The sequence below is a fragment of the Primulina huaijiensis genome, chromosome 9, assembly GCF_012295235.1.
Source record: "Primulina huaijiensis isolate GDHJ02 chromosome 9, ASM1229523v2, whole genome shotgun sequence".
NCBI lineage: Eukaryota > Viridiplantae > Streptophyta > Magnoliopsida > Lamiales > Gesneriaceae > Primulina > Primulina huaijiensis.
The window spans coordinates 2,918,346-2,930,867 of record NC_133314.1 but is presented as its reverse complement, the minus strand read 5'-3'; the positions used below and the strand labels follow the sequence as shown (position 1 = coordinate 2,930,867).

The following is a 12,522-nucleotide window of genomic DNA, read 5'->3' as shown; positions in this document are numbered from 1 at the left end:
ATCATCCATTTGTATCATTTTATTTTTTATTGAGTGGGATAATTTTCGAAATTTTATTTCCAGAGATTCAAAATTAATATTTTTGAGATATAATAATCACTTAATAAAGTGAGAATGGTTTATCTGGAGGCCTAATATGATTGTCTAGAATGAACTTCCTTGATCTATTGGGAGAGATGTTCAAAAGCACAAGCTCTTATTAAAGATCAGACACCTATGTTTTCTTACTAAATTCCGGTATGTCTTGGATTCACAAACATACAAGGGAGACATATTATTCAGACATCCACAAGCCAAAGGAAAACTGTTTTTAAAATAAAAATAAAAATAAAAATAAAAATAATAATAATCATAATTAATAATAATAATAATAATAATAATAATAATAATAATAATAATAATAATAATGATAATAATAATAATAATGATGATGATGATGATGATGATGCGTCACCAATGAGTATCTGAATTCAAATCTAAAATGATATTGAGTTGATATACTTTTAATAGGGTGGAAAAATTACGAGTGGCCTTTCGTTTCTGATGAACTTGATTTCTGNCAACAATAATAATAATAATAACAATAATAATAATAATAATAATAACAATAATAACAATAATAACAATAACAATAAGAACAATAATAACAATAACAATAAGAACAATAATAACAAGAATAATAACAACAATAAGAACAATAAGAACAATAAGAATAATAACAACAATAAGAACAATAAGAAGAATAACAATAACAATAACAATAACAATAACAATAACAATAACAATAACAAGAAGAATAAAAATAATAATAACAATAATAACAATAATAATAACAATAATAACAATAATAACAATAACAAAAATAATAACAATAATAATANGAAAAATTACGCCACCTTTGCTTGTTCTTCTCCAATGACACCTTGCTTTGAGAAAAGTTGGAGAGGCCCTGTCTAAAAGCTCCTAGATTCACACCATTGTCCACCAAGATGCTTGTAACACCCATTTTAGAAACCTATGTGAGAGTCACAGAGAGAAACTGTGATAACAGCCAATAACAGCAGTGGAATCATACATTTTGTAATGTGGGGGTGGGGTGTAAAACTAAAACTCCAAAAAGTTAGGGGCAGCAATAACTTCCTAGTATAGTACATTGCAAAAGTATTTTCCAGTTGTAAGCCATAGAATAAATAACACAACTGGAGAAGAGATCTCACTGTATCTATGTTGCGATCCTCATCATCAAAAAAAAGCATTTCATTATATGGAATGCCCGTCTTCTGATGGATTCTCTGAAAGTGGTCGGTTTTGTGGGTCCAGCTGGAAAATATCTCCTGNCAATAACAATAACAACAATAACAATAACAATAACAATAACAATAACAATAAGAACAATAACAATAATAACAATAACAATAACAATAACAATAACAATAATAAGAATAATAACAATAACAATAAGAACAATAACAAGAAGAACAATAACAACAATAACAATAAAAATAATAATAACAATAACAATAACAATAACAACAACAACAACAACAACAACAAGAAGAAGAAGAAGAAGAAGAAGAAGAAGAAGAATAAGAATAAGAATAAGAAGTAATAGTAATAGTAATAGTAATAGTAATACTAATAGTAATAGTAATAGTAATAGTAATAGTAATACTACTACTACTACTACTACTAATACTAATACTAATAATAANGAAAATATTAAGTACATGTTTCCTTGCTAACAATTTACGAAAAGTCTTCATTTAGCGATGCATGATACATCTCAAACACTAGAACTGCCAAGAGTTAATTTGAATGCATACGAGAATTGGCAAGTAGCTCAACTAATCACATCTTTGCATCAAATACCCATTTGACAGCAATGTGAAATTTACATTCATGTTTCCGAGACAAGTCGAGAGATTAACATAAAACATTTCACACCTTATATCTTGCATCTTAATGGTTATACTCCCTCATTTTTGTTTGCTGAAATGAATAAAATTTTTTCCTCGAAAAGAAAAAAACCGACCAAATTTTAATCTAGTTTTGATTGGGGTATAGAAAAATCAAATGTATCTCCAAGCATACAAAAACGAAGCCATGAGTCATGTTGTCATAATATTTTAGGCAATGTCATTATTCTCTGCATAAGCCTCTTATACTGGAGCATATTCTCTTTTCAGAGTACTTATTTTGAAGGAGAAAAATCATCGGATGCTGTTGGCATAAAAAACTTGGTACACTCACTCAAAGCAAAAACAAAATAAAATATTAGCTCACCTGAGAAACGAACATTGATTTTACCCCTAATTTCTCAAGGAAAGTGTTCGCTATATCAGGCGTAGGCGACCTTGAGGCAATAGCAATATCAACGCCTTTCTCCTCGAGAGCATTCAAAATGCCTTTGGCATGAGGATATAATGATGGCATCTCACGTTTAGAACGACATTCACTGAAATAAATCAACATATTACATTAGCATACCAATGTTCTCAAGAAACTGAAAAGGCAAGCCTGCAATTCAGGATAAGACAATTAAAGCATATACATCAGTCAAAGCCACCAAGAAAAGAAATTGATCAGAATAATTGAAAAAAATACAATCTAGTTATCCATTTGTTTTCTAATTAACATACCATGACCATAAGTGTCAACAAATCAATTTAAACTATTGAAGTGAAAGGGTCATGTCGTTGCTGATACAAAATCCCAAAATCGCAGTTCGAATCCAATTCTAACTGGTTATATAACAGATTTAACACATTCAAGCACTGAGATGTGGCAGTTGTGGAGCTAAACTCTCGAAGTCTTTGAGGATGGGTACAAGGGGTATAAACACAACCATTAACCAACGGAGTAACAATTACCATCATTTCTCAGACAGAAGCTTTTCGAAACTGGTGTCAATTTCCATTAAGAAGTTCAATTCAATTAGTTTCAGTGGACCCGTTAACACAAAAGAAAAGATTAAGTACATAAAAATTTTGACTTCTTTATTACTATCTAAAATTTTGAAATTCTTAAGCAAAGTATCACATAATTTAATCAACCTGAAGACAGTTCCTTTTAAAGGGATTCATAAAAACAGAAAATACAGCAACATCCATACTTGTACCACCTGCGATCTTCAAGCATCCCGCGCAATTAAGAAACAGCTGCGGGAATTTCCAAGGTTTTTTGAAAATTGAGCCAAAATATACACAAATACGGATGTATGTCACATATTTCACGAGGATAAAATCTCAATCGGCACAAATCAAAATGCATCAGCAGAAAAAATTCATTAAAAAAAACATGAGAAAATACGTAGAAAAGGAGGAAAATACCAGTAGAAAGGCCAGAGGGTATAATCTAGATCGAACACAACAAGACGCGGGAGAGCCTGAAACAATCCCAGAATCTCCATTGCTTCATCCTTCACCCCATCGTCTCCCATGATTCCCTCTGTTGATGATTTTGAGTCCACGCGGTCTATTTTGGAACCTTAACTAAGAAACTTTTACCTGGAGTTTTACAAATTACATTTCCTCCCCATACTTTATCATTTCTTACAAATGCACCCCAAATTTTGATATAATTTAAAATATATCTTTTATTTGACCAAAATTTTGATATACAATATTATTTTCAATCTATCTATTCAACTTATACTTGTTCAAGATAATCATTTTACAATTCCATAAAATAACTATCTATTAATATACTTACATGTTATTTCATATATATAAAAAAATTAATACTTTATTACAACCATATATAATATAAACTAAATTCAATTAATTAAAATAGTTATAAATACTTTAAAAATATCTATAAAATCAAACTTATTTTAATAGAATTAAGAAAAATTTCGGCCGCAATATATTGTTGGCGGTGCTAGCTATGATGGGTGCCATCCTTGGCTCAAGGAGGTAACATTTGATCGGAGAACAAATAGGAATTAGGAAGTCATTTTGGAGATGACCTTATCTTATACATAGGAATCAAATACATTCTATTTATTTTTAATTAAAAAGTTTTTTTTGGGAGAGATTTTTCACAACTATTCTCGACTCTCGAATCTAAAATCTCATCTCATACTTGGCAGCTTGATGTCAGATCAGCTACAAGCAATCTAGAAATATTGATATTATAGTAATATAACAAACAACCCATCATGAGAGTCAAATTAATCTACATGATGAAAGGCTCGAAAAGCAAACTCGAAATACGTTTCTCGATTCGAGGGTTCTGATTGCCACGCCCATCTCCATGCTGGTACATCTACATCGATATTCTACCGAGATCTGCGACACTTTCCAAAAATTTGCGCGAAAATGCACAATCTTTATCGTGCAAGTGCTCGTTCATCTTTTTCCAGGCCCTGCACATCAAACACCTGACATGTCCTTCTGCCTCTTCTTTGGATGCACCGGTTTGATTCGTGTAACATTGGATTGATTTTGGTATATCACCTCTTTCCATCTCCTCCTAGTTAGATCATAAATCATGAAAAGGGTTCAGGATGAAGAAAGGATAATTGCAAGCATACGTACCTTTGATGTTCCTAAGTCATTGGCGAGCCGAAAAATGATTCCCCGACCATCGGATCAAATCATTGTGTTCCATTAAAATTTGAGTAGCCTTCTTATGTGTTGGATTTTGCTTTAGGAAAAAGGCAGAGCTCAGCAGCAACTGAGCAGCTATTGAAATCGAAGCAATGTTTATGTATTCATCCAAGCTAGGCGCATAACCGTTGGGCGTACCGTTTCGCCTCTTGTAGATATACTTTGGCTAAGTCTTTCCACTGTAGGATCTCAAAAACTCTCGTGTTATTAATATCATGAATAGGTGGACACATTCAGAGAAAGATATTAAATCTTACCAATTTTCTAATACTGAACTATATCTAAAACCTACACCATCACCACCAAACCGAACAAGCCACTTATACTGCCAAGCCAACCTGGTAAATATATTAATTTCTCCAATTACTAAAAATATACATAAAAAAGGAAAAAATTGAAACATTCAACACCAAAATATTTCCCAAATTGCAAATTTTAAACAAAAGCCAACAATAGAGAAATAAACCATGATTCCGAGCAAAATCAATTGCCAGCAATCTTGAAAACAAAATCAACGACACAGCGTGTGAAAGACACTGAATAAACAGACACCCACCAGAAAGATCCATTTGTTGGAGATGAAAATGATGAATTTTGAACCTTTTGTGCAGAGAGAAGTGAAAGAAGACTGATGACAAAAGCTCTTCTCTTGGCAGACGGCTATGAAAAACCCTCAAAGAAATAGGCTACAAAAATGGACTCAAAAAAGTAGTAAGTTAAAAAGACAAGACTAAAACTTAATTAAAAAAAACTCAATCCATACTACTACTTTGGCCCAAAAATATAGCCTGGGCTGGAGCCCACCCCAGCTTTTGGGGTGGCTCCGTCCCTGGGCAGTTGGTTAATAGTTTCAATATCCCATCTGAAAAAAAGATTAAAAACATGAAATTTAAATCAATTTATGATTGTTTTATGAAAAAAAAAAAGTTTGCAAAAAATGAAGATATCAGTTGAACCAAGTGTCGAGTCCTAACCTTTGAATAACATCATGAAAGAGCTGTATTTTCTCCAAGGTACCATAGAAGTCAAATATATCATTTATAATTAATACTAATGAATTAAACTTAGCAAGGAGCAATTCTTGAGTATTCATTCTGCGGGCCGGAGAGAAAACAGATGTTCCATAAGCAACACTCCACAAGCCTATCCCTTGCGAAAGGCGGCTTTTCAGCAAGCCGTCTTCCACAACCTGTGAAAAAGGCGGCCAATAGCTAAAATGTCGTCCTACATTACATAAACTCAAGATATCATGGAGAAAAATCAAGTATGGACATGATTTTGGGAGAGAGCAAGCTAGCTAGCATGCTGACCCAATAGGTTGTTCACGGAATCGAGCCAAGCTCAAGCAAAATAGGATTGCTTGAACGAGAAAATCATGTAAATGTAATATCTGAAGCCGATTCTTAGAATATTAAGTGAATGGAACTAGTAGTTTATCGTATACCTTGAAACATGCTTGAGTTCTTGTTGGTGCGTTGCTTGAACAATATTGAAGTCCAATTTCGCAAACTCGATCGAGCAAAATAGGGTTCATATCTGGTCTCCTCCCATATTCATCTATGAACCATCTTCTGTTTGGCCTTTGAACCTTTCAATGCAGTGGCATTTCCAAAGCATGGCGTATTAGAATTTTTTCTAAAAAATCATGTTTCTGCACGTATATAAACATGATAAACAAATATGCGGAAGCTAAATCGAGCGTTACTTCCAGCCATTGAATCATTTTTAAGTATTCTGATTTTCCTCTCGATTGAAGCCTTCTAAACACTTCAATCTCTCTATAGATGGAGTATTATTCTGTATGAGATTGTATGTTTAGGGACATCAAACGCTTGTATATATAGGCGTCTCATACCATCAATGAGTTAATGCGGGAGCCTAATTGTCAAAGGAAGATGTGCGTGCACGTCTCAATTTTCTAAAGATGAGGCGTGTACGCATATTTTGTCAAATATTTGTAGGCAATGGTCGTCACAATTTCCTACACGTTTTTTCTTCCTTTCTGATATGAGCCATTTTTCTTACATTCTCCAACTTGGCTCATATATATCTAATTCACCATAAGAGAAAACAAAATACATGAATCATGGCGACCGGTTCTCTAAAAACGAGTATGATCTTCCATGTATCACAATGCATTATGTCTCTCAAATCTGTATAACTTAATGAATAAACCCAATGTTTATTCGAGGTGCAACTTTATTGATATATTTCTCAAGATAACTGAATATGTACATAACTGAATATGAGAAATATCATAACTGAATGCGTTTCATTATCAAAACCAAATGTATATAACATAAATTTATTATGGAATCAAATCCATCAGTAATTACCATATGATCCTTTAACATCTGAAATTTGCATGACTTAAACGATCATCAATTCAGTGCTAACGTGTTCAATGACCACTTTATTAACATGTTCTCCAACGGTTTAAAATACATTATGTCGATATAATTAATTTGACCATCGCTTTAGTCACAAAGATCATAACTGAATTGCAGTAATATAATCTTAATGACTTAGATATAGAATCCATAATTCTAAGCCCATGATGAAACTCCTTAAAATACACCACACAATAGTGCTTCAATGACGAATTTTGACTCAATAGTGGAAGTAGCAAATCACTTTCCAAATTGTCAATTCGTCTCACATAAGCATGTAAAACTTTAATACCATAAAGGTATATCCCAAAACATTTTGCAGCTTTTTAGTGGTCAAATACTTATATTACTCTGATAATAATTAAGCTCCCACTAACCTTCTGGTATTCATAATGACCCACAATATTCTCAACAAAACTTAATGAAGAGATAACATTGTAAAACCTGAAATACCACTAATGTGAGACATGCTTCAATCCATATCGTTTTCTTAATCTTGAAATATTAAATATTCATCATCACTAGAGAAGAATTCTTTATGTTGTTCGATGTTGCCTAATGAGACTTTATTTGTTTTGAAGACTCGTCTAAAAATGAATGGCAATTGAACCAACTTTCAGACTTCATTACTTGCTATTGAATTCTTTTATCATTCAATATTTTTATGAGCATTAAGAATTACAAGATCATGACCAACAATTTGTGGAATTTATATGATTGATTTTACAACACATTTTTTCATTGGAGGATGTTGTGAATAACAATCAATACATAGAACTTGTGAGGATGAATGAGCATCATAATGATCAATATTCTGAATTTGATCGCTCCCACTATTCAAGTCATTCTCAAGAAATTTTGAATATCTTGATTCCACAATCTCATGATTTGTGATGAACATGTATCTGTTATAGTACCTTGTACCCTATATTTTCTCATATTAATAGTGCTCATTAAGCTTGTATGAAGAATAATCTTCAATTTCACACCTTAAAATTATAAACTTGAATTTTAGAAATTAATATCAGAGTAATAGTAATATGCTGCAAAATTAATGAATACATGTTATTGTTATTAAATGAAACAATAAACCATATGTCATGTTTACATATGTAAATCATGATCTACATATAAATCACTAACATAAAAATTGTCTGTGGACTTAATTTTTAATTCAATTAGATTCATACGACTTAATGATATAATTATTGAATTATATTCAATTCTTAATCCATGTGGATAAATTAAGAAAATAATTAAATATTGTATCCTAATTAATTATATTTAACATAACGAAATTTCTTGTTGGATAAATTTCAATGCTCAAATATAATTAATTACAATTTATATCCCTTATAACCAAATGTGATCCTCATAATTTATGTATAATTTTAATTCAGTCAAAGATGATGTGACTACTCTTCAATTAATTAAAAGCATACGAATCATTAGGATATTAAATTCTTTATGCATAAAATATTTATTCTTCATAATTATTCATATCAAAGAATTATCAAAATGATGAATAATTTTATGTAATTTATGTCTAACTAAATGTGATTAAAAATTAATGTATAATTTTAATTCAATTAAAGATGCTATAGATATTCTTTAATAAATTAAAATTATACGAATCACTAAGACATTAAATCAAAATTTTTTAAATATTTATGCTCTTAATAAATGTCTTTCATGTGATCCTCAGCCCACTTAATGTATAATTTTGCATAATTAAGGGTGCTATGGCCAAACCTTAATTATTTAAAATTAGACGGTTCACTAGACATAAATTTTGATTTTATAAATGTCTTTTATGTGATCTTTAACCGACTTAATGTATAATTTTTCATAATTAAGGGTGTTGTGACTAAACCTTAATTATTTAAAATTATACTGATCACTGGACAATCTTATTTATTTTTATACTTAATAAATGCCCTTAATGTGATCCAAATCTGACTTAATGTATAATTTCTCATAATTAAGGGTGATGTGACTAAAATTTTAATTATTTAAAATTATACAGATCACTAGACAAAAATTTTGGCTTTACTTAAATCTTTATATAATAATATTTAGTAACACAATCAACAATTTTCAAGAGTGCTCCCAGGAAAGATAGGTAGTGCTAAGGCACTTTAAATACCTAACTCCTAGTCAGAGCAACATTCCTCAGGGAGACCAGTGGCAAATCAAGGCAGTTTAAACCGATCTATGAAAAATTCTCTCAGATCATGTTTTCTTACATCACCTTATAATTATTATTCAACTTAATTATCCACATTTATGTGAATCTTTATAAGCCAAAATTTTTCATTAAATAACTTTATATTCATATTTTTACTTAATATGAACAAATACGTTCCCCATCAGTTTTTCTCTTCAATTAGAATAGTGATAAAGTGATGATCAAAATGTGGGCTCTTCATCAGTTTTTCTCTTCAATCAGAGTAGTGATAAAGTGAGGATTATTTGTCCATTTGTGAACATCTGAAATATTTTATTTTATAATATTATATTCACATCTTACTTGATATGTTCATTTTAAATTATAAACAACTTAATATAATTTAATATAAACATAATATGAATATTGATGTACCAATTATTTTTTTTAATATTATTTGCATTTTAAATTTCAAGAATAAATGCAAACATAATATTAAATTTGTATGCACACATCAAACACTTATCCATAATATTTGACATTATATCTAACATACAAAAATAATTTNTTAATTTAAATTTTTTTAAAAAAAATTAAATTGAAAAATTACGACACAAACAATAAAGGCAATCAAATTCATCACATTTGCCCGACACATGCAATCTAGGCAATTATTATTTTAAATTTTTTTTAAAAATATTTTAAAATAATACAAACTTTGCATGCATTTAATTATTCTGATGACTTCACGTGATGTGTTGGATCTAAATTGATTGGTTCAAATATGAAGGCTTCTGCATTATATCGATCGTCTTCAACCTCTCTGAAATAAAATTTTTCCCTTCGTCTGGAAAATTTCTTTTCTCAAATTTTTTTTGAAAAATCAGAAAACTGAATAATGTCATCTTCAAGACTCCAAGGTGCAACCAAGAACAAATTTCAAGTAAGTTTCTTAATATTATTACATCCGATCTTTAAATTTAAAGTTTCTTACGTAAAACTTAAAATTCTTTTCCCCAAAATTTCATGATATCGGATTTTCAGAAGAGAAAATTTCAAGGTAGAGGTATCACGGCTCTGATACCAAATGTTAGAGATTTTTTTCTAAAAAATCATGTTTCTGCACGTATATAACATGATAAACAAATATGCGGAAGCTAAATCGAGCGTTACCTCCAGCCATTGAATCATCTTTAAGTATTCTGATTTTCCTCTCGATTGAAGCCTTCTAAACACTCCAATCTCTCTATAGATGGTGTATTATTCTGTATGAGATTGTATGTTTAGGGACATCAAACGCTTGTATATATAGGCGTCTCATACCATCAATGAGTTAATGCGGGAGCCTAATTGTCAAAGGAAGATGTGCGTGCACGTCTCAATTTTCTAAAGATGAGGCGTGTACGCATATTTTGTCAAATATTTGTAGGCAATGGCCGTCGCAATTTCCTACACGTTTTTTCTTCCTTTCTGATATGAGTCATTTTTCTTACATGGTGAACCAATAAGGATAGATTTCCATCAATTCCGGTCGGTACCTTCTTCAAGATTTTTTAGCAGAAAAAAGGTAGAAAATTGTCTTGCTAACTCCAAAGTCTCTTCACCTTCTGTAAGCAAGTGAGAAGCTTCATACAATTGAAGCAATCCCTTAGTATCTTCCCCAAGACATGGCTTGAAATCACCTTTCTCATTCTTGAAACAATCGAATATTTCTGCGGTTCATCAAGCATTTAAGCTAGCCTTGTTTGCAATACCCATTTAGGGTGTTCTAAGGCAACCGCTTTGAGAAAATGTTGTGGCCATGATATATTAGCTTGATGTGATTTGAGCAAATAGATCAGTTTGTTGTTTTGTTTTAGTATCAGAATTATCTTGCTTGAGAAAATATTTTAAGAACCGAATTTCCATTTGGTCAGATAACGTCACATGACCAATAATATCAAGTGTTATGTGTAATGACCCGATGATAATTATATGTTATTTGATAATAATTAACAATAATTATTTTAAAATGAAATAATTTAAAATAATTAAGCCTAAGTGTTTCAAAAAGACAAAATAAAAATTTGGAGGATTATATTATGTTATTGTCGAGTTTTATTGGCTCTATGATATTTTTGGTCTGTATATGTCATGATTGTGTTTGGCCGACACGTGTTTATGTTGTTTATTGAGGACATATGTTTATTTTGAGTATTTGATTTTCTGGTATGTCATATTTACGGAATAGTCATGTCAAAATTTTTATAGGTTCAAACGTAAATTTTTAATTCACCTTTTTGCTGTTTACTNAAATAAGAAATATAAATACTTTGACAGACGAAGAAACTTTGTTGCCTCAGGAGTCTGAACTCAAGAGCCATGTAGTACAAATCCCCAGTTTCGTTCGACTCTTCATTCCTAAGATCATATCTTTTGTCATAAATGGATGTCACAATTTTCTTGATTTTGTCCTCAAAATGGTAACATAATCCAGTTTCTTTGTAAATCATCGATCAATTCCAACTGATGTATGGCCAACCTATCTTGATCTTCCAGCATCATATTCACTAGCTCCTTCAGTTCACAGGCCCTCGTCGCGTACCTCTCGTCCTAAAGAAAATAGGAGACTAGAATTAAAGGGATATAAAAATATAAATAGAGTCGTCGAGCTAATTTTACAGATACATGGCTAGACAACAGCATGCGGCAAGAACTCTTCTAAACATAAATCATTTTGCAGATCCCTTGAATGTATTTGAGGAAAAAATACCAACTGAAGTTGTTGGTGGTTTAGGATTCTTTATGTAGAAAACCAAAAATGTAAGAAGGCTAAAGATATGTTACGTAAATTTGCATTATACATAAAAGGATACAGTTTATATATTTATTACTGAGTATTCGCTTCTCAAAGACTGTATAAAATCGAAGTCCCGAAAGGGAGGCTTGTAATTTACGGAGCGCCGATCCAATGCTTCTTCGCTGGGAATAAGGGTGTAATTTGAAGATAAGGGGAACATTTTTGAAGCTACTTTCCTTTCAAAAGTCGTGAATTTTTTGGCGGGTTTCATCTGGAAAATCGATTATGCAATATTAGGTAAGTATTTTGGTATTTGGTGTTGAGTAATTGATCCATGAAAATCAATTATGCAATATTAGTTAAGTATTTTTGGTATCTCACGGTTTACAAGAGAGTGTTTATCGGACCGAATACCAAAGCTATAGTTGGTGGTAACGGTGCAATTCAAATCTTTTAAGTTGTATAGCAGCTCAAGTACCACGTTTCGATTGTTCTACCCAACATGGACCCAACAATATCTCTTCCAATAATTTCACTCCTTGCAATCAATGAAAATCGAACTCATGACATTGGCTC

General features: G+C 31.2%; 1 protein-coding gene and 1 pseudogene across 1 annotated transcript; both read right to left on the bottom strand.

Annotated features, from left to right (window-relative positions):
* Nucleotides 1-430: 430 nt before the first annotated feature.
* LOC140984202 (uncharacterized) lies at nt 431-3,494 on the bottom strand. The gene is made up of 5 exons (XM_073451455.1): nt 3,330-3,494; nt 2,284-2,455; nt 1,218-1,334; nt 882-1,015; nt 431-560 (listed from the first exon to the last, which is right to left on the bottom strand). The coding sequence occupies exons 1-5, from the start codon at nt 3,437-3,439 to the stop codon at nt 521-523; spliced, it is 573 nt and encodes a 190-aa protein (XP_073307556.1). The 5' UTR covers nt 3,440-3,494; the 3' UTR covers nt 431-520.
* A 541-nt stretch (nt 3,495-4,035) lies between these two features.
* Nucleotides 4,036-12,166, bottom strand: LOC140984677 (linalool synthase Tps-5031L19, chloroplastic-like; annotated as a pseudogene).
* Nucleotides 12,167-12,522: the final 356 nt, after the last annotated feature.